This window comes from Bombus flavifrons, chromosome 9 (genome assembly GCF_040668555.2).
Source record: "Bombus flavifrons isolate JBK064 chromosome 9, iyBomFlav1_principal, whole genome shotgun sequence".
Taxonomy (NCBI): Eukaryota; Metazoa; Arthropoda; class Insecta; order Hymenoptera; family Apidae; genus Bombus; species Bombus flavifrons.
Window position 1 is genome coordinate 2,212,990 of NC_138450.1, and position 23,976 is coordinate 2,236,965.

At 33.4% G+C, this 23,976-nt stretch overlaps 2 protein-coding genes across 2 annotated transcripts; both read right to left on the reverse strand.

Moving 5' to 3' along the window:
* Window positions 1–2,620: 2,620 nt before the first annotated feature.
* LOC138183235 (uncharacterized) lies at window positions 2,621–6,091 on the reverse strand. The gene has a single exon (XM_069119905.1). It carries the CDS (start codon window positions 6,089–6,091, stop codon window positions 2,621–2,623), a length of 3,471 nt encoding a protein of 1,156 aa, XP_068976006.1.
* Window positions 6,092–6,562: 471 nt separating this feature from the next.
* LOC138183236 (uncharacterized) lies at window positions 6,563–7,945 on the reverse strand. The gene has a single exon (XM_069119906.1). It carries the CDS (start codon window positions 7,943–7,945, stop codon window positions 6,563–6,565), a length of 1,383 nt encoding a protein of 460 aa, XP_068976007.1.
* Window positions 7,946–23,976: the final 16,031 nt, after the last annotated feature.

A 23,976-nucleotide genomic window follows, 5' to 3' on the forward strand; every position in this document is an offset into this window, starting at 1 on the left:
TTATATGGTATAACGTTATAACGTAATAGGTTATATGGTATAACGTTATAACGTATTACGTTATATGGTATAACGTTATAGCATAATACGTTGTATGGTATAACGTTATAACGTATTACGTTATGTAGTATAACCTTATATGGTATAACGTTATAACGTATTACGTTATGTAGTATAACCTTATATGGTATAACGTTATAGCATAATACGTTGTATGGTATAACGTTATAACGTATTATGCTATATAGTATAACGTTATATAGTATAACGTTATAACGTATTACGTTATATAGTATAACGTTATATGGTATATCGTTATAACATAATACGTTGTATGGTATAACGTTATATTGTATAACGTTATAAAGTAATATGTTATATAGTATAACGTTATATGGTATAACGTTATAACGTAATACGCTATAAGGTATAACGTTATAACGTATTACGTTATATGGTATAACGTTATATTGTATAACGTTATAACGTAATATGTTATATAGTAAAACGTTATATGGTATAACGTTATAACGTATTACGTTATATGGTATAACGTTATAGCATAATACGTTGTATGGTATAACGTTATATCGTAATATGTTATATGGTATAACGTTATATTGTATAACGTTATAATGTAATATGTTATATGGTATAACGTTATAACGTAATACGTTATATAGTATAACATTATATGGTATAACGTTATAACGTAATACGTTATATGGTATAACGTTATAACGTATTACGTTATGTAGTATAACGTTATAACGTATTACGTTACGTAGTATAACGTTATATGGTATAACGTTATATGGTACAACTTTATAACATAATGCGTTGTATGGTATAACGTTATTACGTATTACTTTATATAATATAACGTTATATGGTAAAACGTTATAACGTATTACGTTATATTGCATAACGTTATAAAGTATTACGATATATTGCATAACGTTATAACGTAGTATGTTATATAGTAAAACGTTATATGGTATAACGTTATAACGTATTACGTTATATAGTATATCGTTATATAGTATAACGTTATAACGTATTACGTTGTATGGTATAACGTTATATGGTATAACGTTATAACGTATTACGTTATATTGCATAACGTTATAACGTAATATGTTATATAGTAAAACGTTATATGGTATAACGTTATAACATAATACGTTGCATGGTATAACGTTACAACGTAATATGTTATATAGAAAAACGTTATATGGTATAACGTTATAACGTAATACGTTGTATGGTGTAACGTTATAACGTATTACGTTGCATGGTATAACGTTATATGGTATAACGTTTGAACGTAATACGTTATATGGTATAACGTTATAACGTATTACGTTATGTAGTATAACGTTGTAACGTATTACGTTACATAGTATAACGTTAAATGGTATAACGTTATATGGTATAACGTTATATGGTATAACGTTATATGGTATAACGTTATATGGTATAACGTTATAGGGTATAACGCTATAGCGTAATACGTTGTATGGTATAACGTTATAACGTATTACTGTATATAATATAACGTTATATGGTATATCGTTATAACGTATTACGTTATATTGCATAACGTTATAACGTAATATGTTATATAGTAAAACGTTATATGGTATAACGTTATAACGTATTACGTTGTATAGTATAACGTTATATGGTATATCGTTATAACATAATACGTTGTATGGTATAACGTTATAGCTTAATACGTTGTATGGTATAACGTTATAACGTATAACGTTGTATGGTATAACGTTATATGGTATAACGTTTGAACGTAATACGTTATATAGTATAACGTTATATGGCATTGTTTCGACCACTCGCGGAGAGACGCGATCGCGAAGAAGCACGTCAACGGGAGTCGTAAATTCCCGTTACGATTAGATAATCGACGCCACGAAATGATCGATCCCCTATTTCGTTTAGGATAATAGAGGTAGTTTAATTGAATATGACACTGATATAACAAGTTATATATCACAGTTTAATCCAACAACCTTGTAAAGAAGATAGTTACACTGGTGTGTATGTATAAGATAAGTGAGTGACTGATCTACGGTGGAAACTCGGTTAACAAGATGTTGACTGCTTGAAGTAGAGAAAATCAGTGAGCTTCGGCGATGAAGCTGTGACGGAGGAAAGCTAAGGATGGGTGTGTCCAACACACGGGACCATCGGATTTGTTGGTGACGATTTTGGCTAATAGAGTGAGGGAAATAGGCTTCGTTGTTAATTGGTTATTTGCTATGGTGGTGGGTGAGGAAGGATGCTCACCGCCCTCGAGGTAAAGTCGTTAGTGGGAGGTCTCACACGTGAGAAACAGAAACTTTCCCGTGTCAACCCATGGTGGACAATAAACTTCGGGAAACAATGCAACGGAAGAATATTTGTTAGTTTCGAAGGACCTCGACTAGGAAATTGCTGAGATTTATGGAGGGTACTTGAGAATATTGAGGGTACGCAGTGAGGACGAGCGGACATCTGGTTGCCATCTTGCCCGCGGTGTGTGGCCAGGTCTAGGCAGAGTGTCGCCCGGCGTAACATCCTCCCCCCGTTGAGAGGGCACCGATCAAACTTGATATGCGGGTTAGGTGGGTGTGTGCTCCACCTCCTTCGTTGTCAGTGATTGTCCGGACTCATCTCGCGTTGATTGACTTGGCAGGGGAACAAGGCGTTTGACGCCGCGGTCCAGGAGGCTCGATGATGTCTGCACAGTCGCTGTACGTATTATGCCATCGGTTCCGGGATGGACCTTGACTACACGGCCCAAGGGCCAGTGCATCGGTGGAACGTTGTCTTCTCTGAGGAGGACGATGGTGCCTTCTTGTATGTTGTGTCCACCCTTGGTCCACTTACTGCGGTTGTTCAACTGATTGAGATACTCCTTATGCCAGCGTTGCCAAAAATGTTGTTTAATTTTTTGGATATGCTGCCATCTGGAGAGCCGGTTGAATGGAGTGTCCCTGAAATTTCGCTCACGCACACTCATTAATGGCTCACCGATGAGGAAGTGACCCGGAGTGAGGACGAGGAGATCTTTGGGATCAGTGGAGATGGGTGTTAATGGTCGGGAGTTGAGAACTGCTTCGATTTCGATGACAAGTGTATTGAATTGCTCGAAGGTAAGCAGTTCATTACCGACGACGCGTCTGAAATGATGCTTGAAGGACTTCACCGCTGCTTCCCACAACCCACCGAAATGCGGGGAATGAGGGGGTATGAAGCGCCATTTGATTTGTTTGTTGGCTAGGAACGTAGTTACCCTCTCGTTGTGATCCTCCGATTTCAGCAACTCGTGGAGCTCTTTTAACTCGTTGTTTGCGCCGATGAAGTTTGAGCCATTGTCAGAATGGATCGTCGAACAAAACCCTCGCCGAGCGATGAATCGACGAAGAGCGGCGATGAAGGATTCGCTCGTGAGATCGCCGACTAGCTCGATGTGCACCGCCTTGACTGCTAGGCATATGAAGATAGCTACATATACCTTGACCTGGCGGCGGTTACGATCTCGTTTCTCCTTAATGTAAAATGGCCCACAGTAATCGACGCCGACGTGAGTGAATGGTCGAGATTCAGTGACTCGAGCCTCCGGCAGGTTACCCATTACGTAGTCGACTTGTGGTGGATGAGCACGAACGCAGCGGACGCAGTTTTTGACCGTACGCCATACTTGACTTCTGCCGTCGATGGGCCAGTATCGCTGTCTTACTGCGTATAAAGTAGCTTGTGTACCTGCATGGAGACTAACCTTATGCTCGTGTTCGATGATCAGTGAAGTAGTCGGAGATTTGGGCAGGATGATTGGATGCTTTTGTGTGAAGGGCATTGGTGCTTGACTCAGTCGGCCCCCGACGCGCAATATTCCTGCCTTGTCTAGAAATGGATTGAGTCGTTGAAGTTTTCCGCTGACCGGCATGTCTCGATTCTTCTGGAGCGTGGATATCTCTTCTGAAAAATACGTATGTTGAAGTAGCAGAATGAGTCTGTCATGGGAAACCTGTAGTTCTTCGGTGGTTAATGGTGTCGATCGGTCTTGTGGTTGTTTCCACCGAAGACAGCGAGCAGCGATGCGGATTAGCCTTGGCCACGATGAAAATCTGTCTAAGAGACTGTTGTTGACAGGAGTAATGGCGAGACAGGTTGCTGCCTTCAGTTCTGGTAAATTGGCCAAAGGTGTTGGCGTCCACATAGGCCAGCATTCTTCTGATTGCTGCAGCCACCGTGGTCCAGTTTGCCAAATGTTAGGCTGTAGAAAGTCTTCGGGTGATTGTCCTCGAGAAACTAGGTCCGCAGGATTGTCGTTGGTGGGGACATGACGCCAATCAGTGAAGCTTGTTTTGTTCTGGATCTCAGCTACGCGATTTGCGACGAATGTTTTCAATGTATGCGGAGACGAATTGATCCACTGGAGAACAATAGTGGAATCCGTCCAATAGACCGTGCGATTCATCTTGACCTGTAATACTTTCTGTATGACTGACATTAGTGAAGTGAGTAGAAGGGCGCCACTCAGTTCAAGTCGTGGAATGGTCTGTGTTTTGAGCGGGGCTACCTTCGATTTCGCTGTAAGTAGTCGCGTCTGGACGTTTCCGTAATGATCGAGAGACCTCAGATAGACACAGGCTCCGTACGCCCTTTCGCTGGCGTCACAAAAGCCGTGGAGCTCAATCTCGCTGGGTGTTTTGATTATGGTCTTGCGTGGGAACCGAATCTCGTTGAGCAGTGGTAGTTGAGTGTAGTAACGGTTCCACTCGGAATGCAAGTCCGCGGGGAGGGACTCATCCCAGTCGACCTTCAACGACCAGATTCGTTGAAGTATCATCTTCGCTCGTACGATCACTGGCGCGAGTAATCCTAGTGGGTCGTAAATTCTGGCGATCACGGAGCTGACTGATCGCTTTGTAACCCGAGAGGTCTTGGCGTTGGCTTCGACCGAGTAGAGTATAGCATCGTCCCTGGAATCCCAAAATATGCCGAGTGTTTTTAGAGTTTGTGACTCACCCAATCGTAACCTTCGGCTTTTATCTTGCTCGGATAGCCCTTGGAGGATGCTCTGGTCGTTAGAAGCCCATTCTCGAATATTCAAACCGGCGGATTGCAGAAGTTCGGTTAATTCCCTTCTGAGGGATAGCACCTCTTCCTTCGTGTCCGCTCCGGTGAGGGCGTCATCGACGTAGAAGTCTCGTCGCAAAGCCGATGACGCTCGTGGGAATCGATGTCCTTCGTCGTCTGCCAACTGCTTGAGACACCGTAGGGCCAGGTATGGAGCTGTCGATAGCCCGAATGTCACGGTGTTAAGTTGGTACGTTTCGAGTCCCCCGTTCTCGTTACGCCAAACGATTTTTTGATATCGTCGGTCCTCTGGTCTCACTAGGAATTGCCTATACATCTTCTCGATGTCCCCGGTGAGTACATACTGGTGCATACGGAATCTAAGTAGGATATTGAATAGATCCTCTTGTAGTTTGCTTCCTGTATGGAGTGTATTGTTTAATGATACTCCGGTACTGCTCGCCGCGGATCCGTCAAACACGACGCGGAGTTTAGTAGTTTCGCTTGCTGCCTTGATCACGGCGTGGTGGGGTAGATAATACCCGCCTTCGTCGGTGTCGTCGGGACTGATTCTTGACATGTGTCCCCTATCCAGGTAGTCTTGTAGTACCGCTCGATAATCTGCTTCAAAACGCCTGTCGCGTTGGAATCGGCGGTTGAGGGATGCGAGTCGTTTCATCGCTAGCGCCTTGGAGGATCCAAGCGACGGGAGCCGGTCGTTGAACGGGAGAGCGACGATGTATCGTCCTTCGCTGGTGCGTCGAGTGTGAGCTCTGAAATGTTCTTCGCATAGTCGCTCTGCTTCTGATATGTGTTTGATCGGCGGTCCTTCGTCGATTTCCCAGAACCGCGCAAGGTCTGCTTGCAGAGCCGTCGTGGATGCGTGAAAGGTACTTGTCGCGGTCGGGGAGGTTGGACTCCCCCCGATTACCCAACCGAATCGTGTCTTTTGCAAACGCAAGTCCGGCTGATCTGGTCGCGTCAGATTGATTTGTCCGACGCACATTGACGAAAGGGTTGCACCCGAGCTTAGTAGGATATCGATCGGGGAAGGCACATGGAATCGGGGATCGGCAAGCTTGATATTTCTGGGTATATCAAGCGCCGAGCGATCGATGAGTTGACTTGGGATCAGGTTTGTTATGGCTGGAATGACGAGGAACGTCAATGTGCGTTCGTACTTACCGTCGATGGAGGTAATCGTTGCCCTTATGAATCGCCGAGCCGTGGTCGTCAATGTGTCGAGGACTCCAATTGGGACCGAACACCTCCTTTGCCTTATTCCGAGGGTATTTGCAAGCCCTTCTGTGATGAAGTTCATGCTGGATCCGGTGTCGAGGAGCGCACGGCACTGGATCGGTTGTTGGTTGTTGGTTAGCATGTGGACTTGTGCTGTAATCACGATATCGTTGCACAATCCCTCGGAGACTGCTGGCCTGGTATTCTCAGTCCTTGTCGGAGCTTTGGATTTTTGGCGTCATTGTCTGTGGGTACGTGTACGTCTCGGGCTGTCGGGTGGAATAGGGGGCGAGTTCGTCCGGGTTGTCCCTGACTTATGCTTGTTCGAGGTTTTCCTCGTATTTGTAGGTGACGGGGGTGATGTTGTTCTCCTGCTTGACGAGGAAGGACTTCGGCTCGAGGTGGAGGAATTCGACCTCGATGGCTGTGTTTCTTGATGTAGCATCGTGTGGTGTCGACCTCCGCACGTCCGACATGAGCTGGCGTGACAATCACGCGCTGTGTGCCCCGTCTTCAGGCAGTTCAAGCATAAAGACGCCCTTGTAGCGTCCTTCAAGCGTTTGCTTGCGGTTTTGGCCTTGAAAGAATCGCATCGCCAGACGGGGTGTTGTCCTTGGCAGGTAGGGCATGCCGGAGTAACCTGAGTCGTTGTAAACACTTGCCCTCGTGGTGCACGTTGACGAACCGGAATGGTTTGTTCCGATGAAACTCCTGATTGCCGAGCCGTGGTAATCGGTTTGGAGCTTTGTGCTAACTTCTCGAGGAAGTCCAATAAGTGACTATACGAAGGCACTTCCTTGTTAGGCAGCGCCATCTGCCATTGTTTTTGGATACTTAATGGTAATTTCGAAAGAATGAGGCAGTTAATAATAGCACTGGTATCGGGACTGGACTGTCCTAACTTATTCAAAGCATAGATATGTTGTTTAATAGTGTGGACTAAGCGCTTTAATTCCCTTGGAGATTCATTGTTTAATTTTGGGTAATCAATTATTGCCATGCCGTGACTGAATGCGACATATCGTGGAGATGCGAAACTCTCCTTGAGGACGGCCATAGCCTCACTGTAATTCATATTGTTAAGGGGTAATGAGTGCAAACAATCCGCCGCTTCTCCCTGCACGGCGGACTGCAGGTAATGGAATTTTTGTATGTCTGTGAGACTAGGATTTTGATCTATTGTGGACAAAAAGGTGTCATAGAATGTGCTCCATTTATCTAAGCTTCCATCAAAGGTAGGAAGCCGAAGATCTGGCAACTTAATCGCAACTGTGTTCGAGGTCGTGTATGAATCCCCACTGGGGGTACTTACAGGAGTCGACTGGGTCGATGGCTGCTCAGCCAGTATCAGTCTTTCCAAGCGAGCTCCCAGGGCTACGTAGATGCGTAACGCTTCTCTTTCCACCGCTACATCTTCTTCGCCATGTTCGTTCAACTCGTCGTGGGCGAGTCGGAACCGTTTCCATTCTTCCTCGAGTTGGGTTTGATATTTCTTCAGAAGGCACACGTCAAGCTCTTCAGCTTGCTTATACTGCTCAATGTCGCTTTCCATGGTCTTGATGTTGCCGATGCAATTGGTGCGTCTTTGTCGCATGGAATTGAGCTTTGCTGGGGTCGGCATGCTTAGCGATGTAGACCGACTTACGTATGTAGAACCTTCTCCTTGTTGCTGGATTCAATGTGGACACGTGGCACTGTGTGATCACTTGTAGATTCACTTTTCGTTGGCACGTGATCCGGCTCGAAGGACCAAATGTTTCGACCACTCGCGGAGAGACGCGATCGCGAAGAAGCACGTCAACGGGAGTCGTAAATTCCCGTTACGATTAGATAATCGACGCCACGAAATGATCGATCCCCTATTTCGTTTAGGATAATAGAGGTAGTTTAATTGAATATGACACTGATATAACAAGTTATATATCACAGTTTAATCCAACAACCTTGTAAAGAAGATAGTTACACTGGTGTGTATGTATAAGATAAGTGAGTGACTGATCTACGGTGGAAACTCGGTTAACAAGATGTTGACTGCTTGAAGTAGAGAAAATCAGTGAGCTTCGGCGATGAAGCTGTGACGGAGGAAAGCTAAGGATGGGTGTGTCCAACACACGGGACCATCGGATTTGTTGGTGACGATTTTGGCTAATAGAGTGAGGGAATAGGCTTCGTTGTTAATTGGTTATTTGCTATGGTGGAGGGTGAGGAAGGATGCTCACCGCCCTCAAGATAAAGTCGTTGGTGGGAGGCCTCACACGTGAGAAACAGAACTTTCCCGTGTCAACCCGTGGCGAGCAATAAACTTCGGGAAACAATGCAACGGAAGAATCTTTGTTAGTTTCGAAGGACCTCGACTAGGAAATTGCTGAGATTTATGGAGGGTACTTGAGAATATTGAGGGTACGCAGTGAGGACGAGCGGACATCTGGTTGCCATCTTGCCCGCGGTGTGTGGCCAGGTCTAGGCAGAGTGTCGCCCGGCGTAACAGGCATAACGTTAATACGTATTACGTTATATGGTATAACGTTATAGCATAATACGTTGTATGGTATAACGTTATAACGTTATACGTTATATAGTATAACGTTATATGGTATATCGTTATAACATAATACGTTGTATGGTATAACGTTATAGCATAATACGTTGTATGGTATAACGTTACAACGTATTACGTTATATGGTATAACTTTATAGCATAATACGTTATATGTTATAACGTTATAACGTAATACGTTATATGCTATAACGTTATAACGTATTACGTTATATGGTATAACTTTATAGCATAATACGTTATATGGTATAACGTTATAACGTAATAGGTTATATGGTATAACGTTATAACGTATTACGTTATATGGTATAACGTTATAGCATAATACGTTGTATGGTATAACGTTATAACGTATTACGTTATGTAGTATAATCTTATATGGTATAACGTTATAACGTATTACGTTATGTAGTATAACCTTATATGGTATAACGTTATAGCATAATACGTTGTATGGTATAACGTTATAACGTATTATGCTATGTAGTATAACGTTATATAGTATAACGTTATAACGTATTACGTTGTATGGTATAACGCTATATCGTAATACGCTATATGGTATAACGTTATAACATAATACGTTGTATGGTATAGCGTTATAAAGTAATACGTTATATAGTATAACGTTATGTGGTATAACGTTATAACGTATTACGTTATATGGTATAACGTTATATTGTATAACGTTATATCGTAATATGTTATATAGTAAAACGTTATATGGTATAACGTTATAACGTATTACGTTATATGGTATAACGTTATAGCATAATACGTTGTATGGTATAACGTTATATCGTAATATGTTATATGGTATAACGTTATATGGTATAACGTTATAACATAATACGATGCATGGTATAACGTTATATTGTATAACGTTATAACGTAATATGTTATATAGTATAACGTTATATGGTATAACGTTATAACGTAATACGTTACAAGGAATAACGTTATAACGTATTACGTTATATAGTATAACGTTATATCGTATAACGTTATAGCATAATACGTTGTATGGTATACCGTTATAACGTAATATGTTATATGGTATAACGTTATATGGTATAACGTTATAACATAATACGTTGCATGGTATAACGTTATATTGTATAACGTTATAACGTAATATGTTATATAGTATAACGTTATATGGTATATCGTTATAACATAATACGTTGTATGGTATAACATTATAGCATAATACGTTGTATGGTATAACGTTATAACGTAATACTTTATATGGTATAACGCTATATGGTATAACGTTATAACGCAATACGTTGTATGGTATAACGTTATAGCATAATACGTTGTATGGTATAACGTTATAACGTATTACGTTGTATGGTATAACGTTATATGGTATAACGTTTGAACGTAATACGTTATATAGTATAACGTTATATGGTATAACGTTATAGCGTAATACGTTATATGGTATAACGTTATAACGTATTACGTTATATAGTATAACGTTATATGGTATATCGTTATAACATAATACGTTGTATGGTATAACATTATAGCATAATACGTTGTATGGTATAACGTTATAACGTAATACTTTATATGGTATAACGTTATAACGTATTACGTTATATGGTATAACGTTATATCGTATTACGCTATATGGTATAACGTTATGTTGCATAACGTTATAACGTAGTACGTTATAAGGTATAACGTTAAAACGTTTTACGTTATATGGTATAACGCTATATGGTATAACGTTATAACGTAATACGTTGTATGGTATAACGTTATAGCATAATACGTTGTATGGTATAACGTTATAACGTATTACGTTGTATGGTATAACGTTATATGGTATAACGTTTGAACGTAATACGTTATATAGTATAACGTTATATGGTATAACGTTATAGCGTAATACGTTATATGGTATAACGTTATAACGTATTACGTTATATAGTATAACGTTATATGGTATATCGTTATAACATAATACGTTGTATGGTATAACGTTATAGCATAATACGTTCAACGGTATAACGTTATAACGTATTACGTTGTATGGTATAACGTTATATGGTATAACGTTTGAACGTAATACGTTATATAGTATAACGCTATATGGTATAACGTTATAGCGTAATACGTTATATGGTATAACGTTATAACGTATTACGTTAAATAGTATAACGTTATATGGTATATCGTTATAACATAATACGTTGTATGGTATAACGTTATAGCATAATACGTTGTATGGTATAACGTTATAACGTATTACGTTATATGGTGTAACTTTATAGCATAATACGTTGTATGGTATAACGTTATAACGTATTACGTTATGTAGTATAACCTTATGTGGTATAACGTTATAGCATAATACGTTGTATGGTATAACGTTATAACGTATTATGCTATATAGTATAACGTTATATAGTATAACGTTATAACGTATTACGTTGCATGGTATAACGTTATATGGTATAACGTTTGAACGTAATACGTTATATAGTATAACGTTATATGGTATAACGTTATAGCGTAATACGTTATATGGTATAACGTTATAACGTATTACGTTATATAGTATAACGTTATATGGTATATCGTTATAACATAATACGTTGTATGGGATAACGTTATAGCATAATACGTTGTATGGTATAACGTTATAACGTATTACGTTGTATGGTATAACGTTATATGGTATAACGTTTGAACGTAATATGTTATATAGTATAACGTTATATGGTATAACGTTAAAGCGTAATACGTTATATGGTATAACGTTATAACGTATTACGTTATATAGTATAACGTTATATGGTATATCGTTATAACATAATACGTTGTATGGTATAACGTTATAGCATAATACGTTGTATGGTATAACGTTATAACGTATTACGTTATATGGTATAACTTTATAGCATAATACGTTATATGGTATAACGTTATAACGTAATAGGTTATATGGTATAACGTTATAACGTATTACGTTATATGGTATAACGTTATAGCATAATACGTTGTATGGTATAACGTTATAACGTATTACGTTATGTAGTATAACCTTATGTGGTATAACGTTATAGCATAATACGTTGTATGGTATAACGTTATAACGTATTATGCTATATAGTATAACGTTATATAGTATAACGTTATAACGTATTACGTTGTATGGTATAACGTTATATCGTAATATGTTATATGGTATAACGTTATATGGTATAACGTTATAACATAATACGATGCATGGTATAACGTTATATTGTATAACGTTATAACGTAATATGTTATATAGTATAACGTTATATGGTATACCGTTATAACGTAATACGTTACAAGGAATAACGTTATAACGTATTACGTTATATAGTATAACGTTATATCGTATAACGTTATAGCATAATACGTTGTATGGTATAACGTTATAACGTAATATGTTATATGGTATAACGTTATAGCACAATACGTTGTATGTTATAACGTTATAACGTTATACGTTATATAGTATAACGTTATAACATATTACGTTATATGGTATAACGTTATGTTGCATAACGTTATAACGTAGTACGTTATAAGGTATAACGTTAAAACGTTTTACGTTATATGGTATAACGCTATATGGTATAACGTTATAACGTAATACTTTATATAGTATAACGTTATATGGTATACCGTTATAGCATAATACGTTGTATGGTATAACGTTATAACGTAATATGTTATATGGTATAACGTTATAGCACAATACGTTGTATGTTATAACGTTATAACGTATTACGTTATATAGTATAACGTTATAACGTAGTACGTTATATGGTATAATGTTATAACATAATACGTTGCATGGTATAACGTTATATTGTATAACGTTATAACGTAATATGTTATATAGTATAACGTTATATGGTATATCGTTATAACATAATACGTTGTATGGTATAACGTTATAGCATAATACGTTGTATGGTATAACGTTATAACGTAATACTTTATATGGTATAACGTTATAACGTATTACGTTATATAGTATAACGTTATAACGTAGTACGTTATATGGTATAACGTTATAACATAATACGTTGCATGGTATAACGTTATAACGTAATATGTTATATGGTATAACGTTATAGCACAATACGTTGTATGTTATAACGTTATAACGTATTACGTTATAAGGTATAACGTTAAAACGTTTTACGTTATATGGTATAACGCTATATGGTATAACGTTATAACGTAATATGTTATATGGTATAACGTTATAGCACAATACGTTGTATGTTATAACGTTATAACGTATTACGTCATATAGTATAACGTTATAACGTAGTACGTTATATGGTATAACGATATAACATAATACGTTGCATGGTATAACGTTATATTGTATAACGTTATAACGTAATATCTTATATAGTATAACGTTATATAGTATAACGTTATAACGTATTACGTTATATGGTATAACGTTATGTTGCATAACGTTATAACGTAGTACGTTATAAGGTATAACGTTAAAACGTTTTACGTTATATGGTATAACGCTATATGGTATAACGTTATAACGTAATACTTTATATAGTATAACGTTATATGGTATACCGATATAGCATAATACGTTGTATGGTATAACGTTAAAACGTAATACGTTATATAGTATAACATTATATGGTATAACGTTATATCGTATTACGTTATGAAGTATAACGTTATATGGTATAACGTTATAACGTAATACGTTATAAGGTATAACGTTATAACGTATTACGTTATGTAGTATAACGTTGTAACGTATTACGTTACATATTATAACGTTATATGGTATAACGTTATATGGTATAACGTTATATGGTATAACGTTATAACATAATGCGTTGTATGGTATAACGTTATTACGTATTACTCTATATAATATAATGTTATATGGTATAACGTTATAACGAATTACGTTATAATGCATAACGTTATAACGTAATATGTTATATAGTAAAACGTTATATGGTATAACGTTATAACGTATTACGTTATATAGTATAACTTTATATGGTATATCGTTATAACATAATACGTTGTATGGTATAACGTTATAGCATAATACGTTGTATGGTATAACGTTATAACGTATTACGTTGTATGGTATAACGTTATATGGTATAACGTTTGAACGTAATACGTTATTTAGTATAACGTTATATGGTATAACGTTATAGCGTAATACGTTATATGGTATAACGTTATAACGTATTACGTCATTTAGTATAACGTTATATGGTATATCGTTATAACATAATACGTTGTATGGTATAACGTTATAGCATAATACTTTGTATGGTATAACGTGATAACGTATTACGTTGTATGGTATAACGTTATATGGTATAACGTTTGAACGTAATACGTTATATAGTATAACGTTATATGGCATAACGTTAATACGTATTACGTTATATGGTATAACGTTATAGCATAATACGTTATATGGTATAACGTTATAACGTAACAGGTTATATGGTATAACGTTATAACGTATTACGTTATATGGTATAACGTTATAGCACAATATGTTGTATGTTATAACGTTATAACGTATTACGTTATATAGTATAACGTTATAACGTATTACGTTATATGGTATAACGTTATGTTGCATAACGTTATAACGTAGTACGTTATAAGGTATAACGTTAAAACGTTTTACGTTATATGGTATAACGCTATATGGTATAACGTTATAACGTAATACTTTATATAGTATAACGTTATATGGTATAACGTTATATCATAATACGTTGTATGGTATAACGTTAAAACGTAATACGTTATATATTATAACATTATATGGTATAACGTTATAACGTAATACGTTATATGGTATAACGTTATGACGTATTACGTTATATATATAACGTTATATGGTATAAAGTTATAGCACAATACGTTGTATGGTATAACGTTATAACGTATTACGTTATGAAGTATAACGTTATATGTTATAACGTTATAACGTAATACGTTATAAGGTATAACGTTATAACGTATTAGGTTATGTAGTATAACGTTGTAACGTATTACGTTACATAGTATAACGTTATATAGTATAACGTTAAAACGTATTACGTTGTATGGTATAAAGTTATATCGTAATACGTTATATGGTATAACGTTATAACATAATACGTTGTATGGTATAACGTTATAAAGTAATATGTTATATAGTATAACGTTATATGGTATAACGTTATAACGTAATACGCTATAAGGTATAACGTTATAACGTATTACGTTATATGGTATAACGTTATACTGTATAAAGTTATAACGTAATATGTTATATAGTAAAACGTTATATGGTATAACTATATAACGTAATACATTATATGGTGTAACGTTATAACGTAATACGTTATATGCTATAACGTTATAACGTATTACGTTATATGGTATAACGTTATAGCATCATACGTTGTATGGTATAACGCTATAACGTAATAGGTTATGTAGTATAACGTTATATGCTATTACGTTATGTGGTATAACGTTATAACGTATTACGTTATATGGTATAACGTTATAGCATAATACGTTGTATGGTATAACGTTATAATGTATTACGTTGTATGGTATAACGATATATGGTATAACGTTTGAACGTAATACGTCATATAGTATAACGTTATATGGTATAACGTTATAGCGTAATACGTTATATGATATAACGTTATAACGTATTACGTTATATTGCATAACGTTATAACGTAATATGTTATATAGTAAAACGTTATATGGTATAACGTTATAACGTATTACGTTATGAAGTATAAGGTTATATGGTATAACGTTATAACGTAATACGTTATAAGGTATAACGTTATAACGTATTACGTTATATTGCATAACGTTATAACGTAATATGTTATATAGTAAAACGTTATATGGTATAACGTTATAACGTATTACGTTATATAGTATAACGTTATATGGTATACCGTTATAACATAATACGTTGTATGGTATAACGTTATAGCATAATACGTTGTATGGTATAACGTTATAACGTATTACGTTGTATGGTATAACGTTATATGGTATAACGTTTGAACGTAATACGTTATATAGTATAACGTTATATTGCATAACGTTAATACGTATTACGTTATATGGTATAACGTTACATAGTATAACGTTATAAAGTATTACGTTATTTAGTATAACGTTATATGGTATAACGTTATAACGTAATACATTATATGGTATAACGTTATAACGTATTACGTTATATGGTATAACGTTATAGCATAATACGTTATATGGTATAACGTTATAACGTAATACGTTGTATGGTATAACGTTATATTGTATAACGTTATAATGTAATATGTTATATGGTATAACGTTATAACGTAATACGTTATATGGTATAACGTTATAACGTATTACGTTATGTAGTATAACGTTATATCGTATAACGTCATAACGTAATACATTATTGAGTATAACGTTATAACGTATTACGTTGTATGGTATAACGTTATATGGTATAACGTTTGAACGTAATACGTTACATGGTATAACGTCATAACGTATTACGTTATATGGTATAATGTTATAAAGTAATACGTTAAATAGTATAACGTTATATGGTATAACGTTATAACATAATACGTTGCATGATATAACGTTATATTGTATAACGTTATAACGTAGTACGTTATAAGGTATAACGTTAAAACGTTTTACGTTATATGGTATAACGCTATATGGTATAACGTTATAACGTAATACTTTATATAGTATAACGTTATATGGTATAACGTTATAGCGTAATACGTTATATGGTATAACGTTATAACGTATTACGTTATATAGTATAACGTTATATGGTATATCGTTATAACATAATACGTTGTATGGTATAACATTATAGCATAATACGTTGTATGGTATAACGTTATAACGTAATACTTTATATGGTATAACGTTATAACGTATTACGTTATATGGTATAACGTTATATCGTATTACGCTATATGGTATAACGTTATGTTGCATAACGTTATAACGTAGTACGTTATAAGGTATAACGTTAAAACGTTTTACGTTATATGGTATAACGCTATATGGTATAACGTTATAACGTAATACGTTGTATGGTATAACGTTATAGCATAATACGTTGTATGGTATAACGTTATAACGTATTACGTTGTATGGTATAACGTTATATGGTATAACGTTTGAACGTAATACGTTATATAGTATAACGTTATATGGTATAACGTTATAGCGTAATACGTTATATGGTATAACGTTATAACGTATTACGTTATATAGTATAACGTTATATGGTATATCGTTATAACATAATACGTTGTATGGTATAACGTTATAGCATAATACGTTCAACGGTATAACGTTATAACGTATTACGTTGTATGGTATAACGTTATATGGTATAACGTTTGAACGTAATACGTTATATATTATAACGCTATATGGTATAACGTTATAGCGTAATACGTTATATGGTATAACGTTATAACGTATTACGTTAAATAGTATAACGTTATATGGTATATCGTTATAACATAATACGTTGTATGGTATAACGTTATAGCATAATACGTTGTATGGTATAACGTTATAACGTATTACGTTATATGGTGTAACTTTATAGCATAATACGTTGTATGGTATAACGTTATAACGTATTACGTTATGTAGTATAACCTTATGTGGTATAACGTTATAGCATAATACGTTGTATGGTATAACGTTATAACGTATTATGCTATATAGTATAACGTTATATAGTATAACGTTATAACGTATTACGTTGCATGGTATAACGTTATATGGTATAACGTTTGAACGTAATACGTTATATAGTATAACGTTATATGGTATAACGTTATAGCGTAATACGTTATATGGTATAACGTTATAACGTATTACGTTATATAGTATAACGTTATATGGTATATCGTTATAACATAATACGTTGTATGGGATAACGTTATAGCATAATACGTTGTATGGTATAACGTTATAACGTATTACGTTGTATGGTATAACGTTATATGGTATAACGTTTGAACGTAATATGTTATATAGTATAACGTTATATGGTATAACGTTAAAGCGTAATACGTTATATGGTATAACGTTATAACGTATTACGTTATATAGTATAACGTTATATGGTATATCGTTATAACATAATACGTTGTATGGTATAACGTTATAGCATAATACGTTGTATGGTATAACGTTATAACGTATTACGTTATATGGTATAACTTTATAGCATAATACGTTATATGGTATAACGTTATAACGTAATAGGTTATATGGTATAACGTTATAACGTATTACGTTATATGGTATAACGTTATAGCATAATACGTTGTATGGTATAACGTTATAACGTATTACGTTATGTAGTATAACCTTATGTGGTATAACGTTATAGCATAATACGTTGTATGGTATAACGTTATAACGTATTATGCTATATAGTATAACGTTATATAGTATAACGTTATAACGTATTACGTTGTATGGTATAACGTTATATCGTAATATGTTATATGGTATAACGTTATATGGTATAACGTTATAACATAATACGATGCATGGTATAACGTTATATTGTATAACGTTATAACGTAATATGTTATATAGTATAACGTTATATGGTATACCGTTATAACGTAATACGTTACAAGGAATAACGTTATAACGTATTACGTTATATAGTATAACGTTATATCGTATAACGTTATAGCATAATACGTTGTATGGTATAACGTTATAACGTAATATGTTATATGGTATAACGTTATAGCACAATACGTTGTATGTTATAACGTTATAACGTTATACGTTATATAGTATAACGTTATAACATATTACGTTATATGGTATAACGTTATGTTGCATAACGTTATAACGTAGTACGTTATAAGGTATAACGTTAAAACGTTTTACGTTATATGGTATAACGCTATATGGTATAACGTTATAACGTAATACTTTATATAGTATAACGTTATATGGTATACCGTTATAGCATAATACGTTGTATGGTATAACGTTATAACGTAATATGTTATATGGTATAACGTTATAGCACAATACGTTGTATGTTATAACGTTATAACGTATTACGTTATATAGTATAACGTTATAACGTAGTACGTTATATGGTATAATGTTATAACATAATACGTTGCATGGTATAACGTTATATTGTATAACGTTATAACGTAATATGTTATATAGTATAACGTTATATGGTATATCGTTATAACATAATACGTTGTATGGTATAACGTTATAGCATAATACGTTGTATGGTATAACGTTATAACGTAATACTTTATATGGTATAACGTTATAACGTATTACGTTATATAGTATAACGTTATAACGTAGTACGTTATATGGTATAACGTTATAACATAATACGTTGCATGGTATAACGTTATAACGTAATATGTTATATGGTATAACGTTATAGCACAATACGTTGTATGTTATAACGTTATAACGTATTACGTTATAAGGTATAACGTTAAAACGTTTTACGTTATATGGTATAACGCTATATGGTATAACGTTATAACGTAATATGTTATATGGTATAACGTTATAGCACAATACGTTGTATGTTATAACGTTATAACGTATTACGTCATATAGTATAACGTTATAACGTAGTACGTTATATGGTATAACGTTATAACATAATACGTTGCATGGTATAACGTTATATTGTATAACGTTATAACGTAATATCTTATATAGTATAACGTTATATAGTATAACGTTATAACGTATTACGTTATATGGTATAACGTTATGTTGCATAACGTTATAACGTAGTACGTTATAAGGTATAACGTTAAAACGTTTTACGTTATATGGTATAACGCTATATGGTATAACGTTATAACGTAATACTTTATATAGTATAACGTTATATGGTATACCGATATAGCATAATACGTTGTATGGTATAACGTTAAAACGTAATACGTTATATAGTATAACATTATATGGTATAACGTTATATCGTATTACGTTATGAAGTATAACGTTATATGGTATAACGTTATAACGTAATACGTTATAAGGTATAACGTTATAACGTATTACGTTATGTAGTATAACGTTGTAACGTATTACGTTACATATTATAACGTTATATGGTATAACGTTATATGGTATAACGTTATATGGTATAACGTTATAACATAATGCGTTGTATGGTATAACGTTATTACGTATTACTCTATATAATATAATGTTATATGGTATAACGTTATAACGAATTACGTTATAATGCATAACGTTATAACGTAATATGTTATATAGTAAAACGTTATATGGTATAACGTTATAACGTATTACGTTATATAGTATAACTTTATATGGTATATCGTTATAACATAATACGTTGTATGGTATAACGTTATAGCATAATACGTTGTATGGTATAACGTTATAACGTATTACGTTGTATGGTATAACGTTATATGGTATAACGTTTGAACGTAATACGTTATTTAGTATAACGTTATATGGTATAACGTTATAGCGTAATACGTTATATGGTATAACGTTATAACGTATTACGTCATTTAGTATAACGTTATATGGTATATCGTTATAACATAATACGTTGTATGGTATAACGTTATAGCATAATACTTTGTATGGTATAACGTTATAACGTATTACGTTGTATGGTATAACGTTATATGGTATAACGTTTGAACGTAATACGTTATATAGTATAACGTTATATGGCATAACGTTAATACGTATTACGTTATATGGTATAACGTTATAGCATAATACGTTATATGGTATAACGTTATAACGTAACAGGTTATATGGTATAACGTTATAACGTATTACGTTATATGGTATAACGTTATAGCACAATATGTTGTATGTTATAACGTTATAACGTATTACGTTATATAGTATAACGTTATAACGTATTACGTTATATGGTATAACGTTATGTTGCATAACGTTATAACGTAGTACGTTATAAGGTATAACGTTAAAACGTTTTACGTTATATGGTATAACGCTATATGGTATAACGTTATAACGTAATACTTTATATAGTATAACGTTATATGGTATAACGTTATATCATAATACGTTGTATGGTATAACGTTAAAACGTAATACGTTATATATTATAACATTATATGGTATAACGTTATAACGTAATACGTTATATGGTATAACGTTATGACGTATTACGTTATATATATAACGTTATATGGTATAAAGTTATAGCACAATACGTTGTATGGTATAACGTTATAACGTATTACGTTATGAAGTATAACGTTATATGTTATAACGTTATAACGTAATACGTTATAAGGTATAACGTTATAACGTGTTAGGTTATGTAGTATAACGTTGTAACGTATTACGTTACATAGTATAACGTTATATAGTATAACGTTAAAACGTATTACGTTGTATGGTATAAAGTTATATCGTAATACGTTATATGGTATAACGTTATAACATAATACGTTGTATGGTATAACGTTATAAAGTAATATGTTATATAGTATAACGTTATATGGTATAACGTTATAACGTAATACGCTATAAGGTATAACGTTATAACGTATTACGTTATATGGTATAACGTTATACTGTATAAAGTTATAACGTAATATGTTATATAGTAAAACGTTATATGGTATAACTATATAACGTAATACATTATATGGTGTAACGTTATAACGTAATACGTTATATGCTATAACGTTATAACGTATTACGTTATATGGTATAACGTTATAGCATCATACGTTGTATGGTATAACGCTATAACGTAATAGGTTATGTAGTATAACGTTATATGCTATTACGTTATGTGGTATAACGTTATAACGTATTACGTTATATGGTATAACGTTATAGCATAATACGTTGTATGGTATAACGTTATAATGTATTACGTTGTATGGTATAACGATATATGGTATAACGTTTGAACGTAATACGTCATATAGTATAACGTTATATGGTATAACGTTATAGCGTAATACGTTATATGATATAACGTTATAACGTATTACGTTATATTGCATAACGTTATAACGTAATATGTTATATAGTAAAACGTTATATGGTATAACGTTATAACGTAATACGTTATAAGGTATAACGTTATAACGTATTACGTTATATTGCATAACGTTATAACGTAATATGTTATATAGTAAAACGTTATATGGTATAACGTTATAACGTATTACGTTATATAGTATAACGTTATATGGTATACCGTTATAACATAATACGTTGTATGGTATAACGTTATAGCATAATACGTTGTATGGTATAACGTTATAACGTATTACGTTGTATGGTATAACGTTATATGGTATAACGTTTGAACGTAATACGTTATATAGTATAACGTTATATTGCATAACGTTAATACGTATTACGTTATATGGTATAACGTTACATAGTATAACGTTATAAAGTATTACGTTATTTAGTATAACGTTATATGGTATAACGTTATAACGTAATACATTATATGGTATAACGTTATAACGTATTACGTTATATGGTATAACGTTATAGCATAATACGTTATATGGTATAACGTTATAACGTAATACGTTGTATGGTATAACGTTATATTGTATAACGTTATAATGTAATATGTTATATGGTATAACGTTATAACGTAATACGTTATATGGTATAACGTTATAACGTATTACGTTATGTAGTATAACGTTATATCGTATAACGTCATAACGTAATACATTATTGAGTATAACGTTATAACGTATTACGTTGTATGGTATAACGTTATATGGTATAACGTTTGAACGTAATACGTTACATGGTATAACGTCATAACGTATTACGTTATATGGTATAATGTTATAAAGTAATACGTTAAATAGTATAACGTTATATGGTATAACGTTATAACATAATACGTTGCATGATATAACGTTATATTGTATAACGTTATAACGTAATATGTTATATAGTATAACGTTATATGGTATAACGTTATAACGTAATACGTTATAAGGTATAACGTTATAACGTATTACGTTATATAGTATAACGTTATATTGTATAACGTTATAACGTAATATGTTATATAGTAAAACGTTATATGGTATAACGCTATAACGTATTACGTTGTATGGTATAACGTTATAACATATTACGTTATATAGTATAACGTTATGTTGCATAACGTTATAACGTAGTACGTTATATGGTATAACGTTAAAACGTTTTACATTATATGGTATAATGCTATATGGTATAACGTTATAACGTAACACTGTATATAGTATAACGTTATATGGTATAACGTTACAGCATAATACGTTGTATGGTATAACGTTATAACGTATTACGTTATGTAGTATAACGTTATATGGTATAACGTTGTAACGTATTACGTTATATGGTATAACGTTATAGCATAATGCGTTATATGGTATAACGTTATAACGTAATACGTTATATGGTATAACGTTATAACGTATTACGTTATATGGTATAACGTTATAGCATATTACGTTGTATGGTATAACGTTATAACGTATTACGTTATGTAGTATAACGTTATATGGTATAACGTTGTAACGTATTACGTTATATGGTATAACGTTATAGCATAATGCGTTATATGGTATAACGTTATAACGTAATACGTTATATGGTATAACGTTATAACGTATTACGTTATATCGTATAACGTTGTAACGTGTTACGTTATATGGAATAACTTTATAGCATAATACGTTATATCGTATAACGTTATAACGTAATAGGTTATATGGTATAACGTTATAACGTATTACGTTATATGGTATAACGTTATAGGATAATACGTTGTATAGTATAACGTTATAGCATAATACGTTATATGGTATAACGTTATAGCATAATGCGTTATATGGTTTAACGTTATAACGTAATACGCTATAAGGTATAACGTTATAACGTATTACGTTATATGGTGTAACGTTACATTGTATAACGTTATAACGTAATATGTTATATAG

Coding starts and splice junctions, on each gene's coding strand:
- LOC138183235 (XM_069119905.1), bottom strand. CDS start 6,091: ATGTGCGTCGGACAAATCAATCTGACGCGACCAGATCAGCCGGACTTG.
- LOC138183236 (XM_069119906.1), bottom strand. CDS start 7,945: ATGCCGACCCCAGCAAAGCTCAATTCCATGCGACAAAGACGCACCAAT.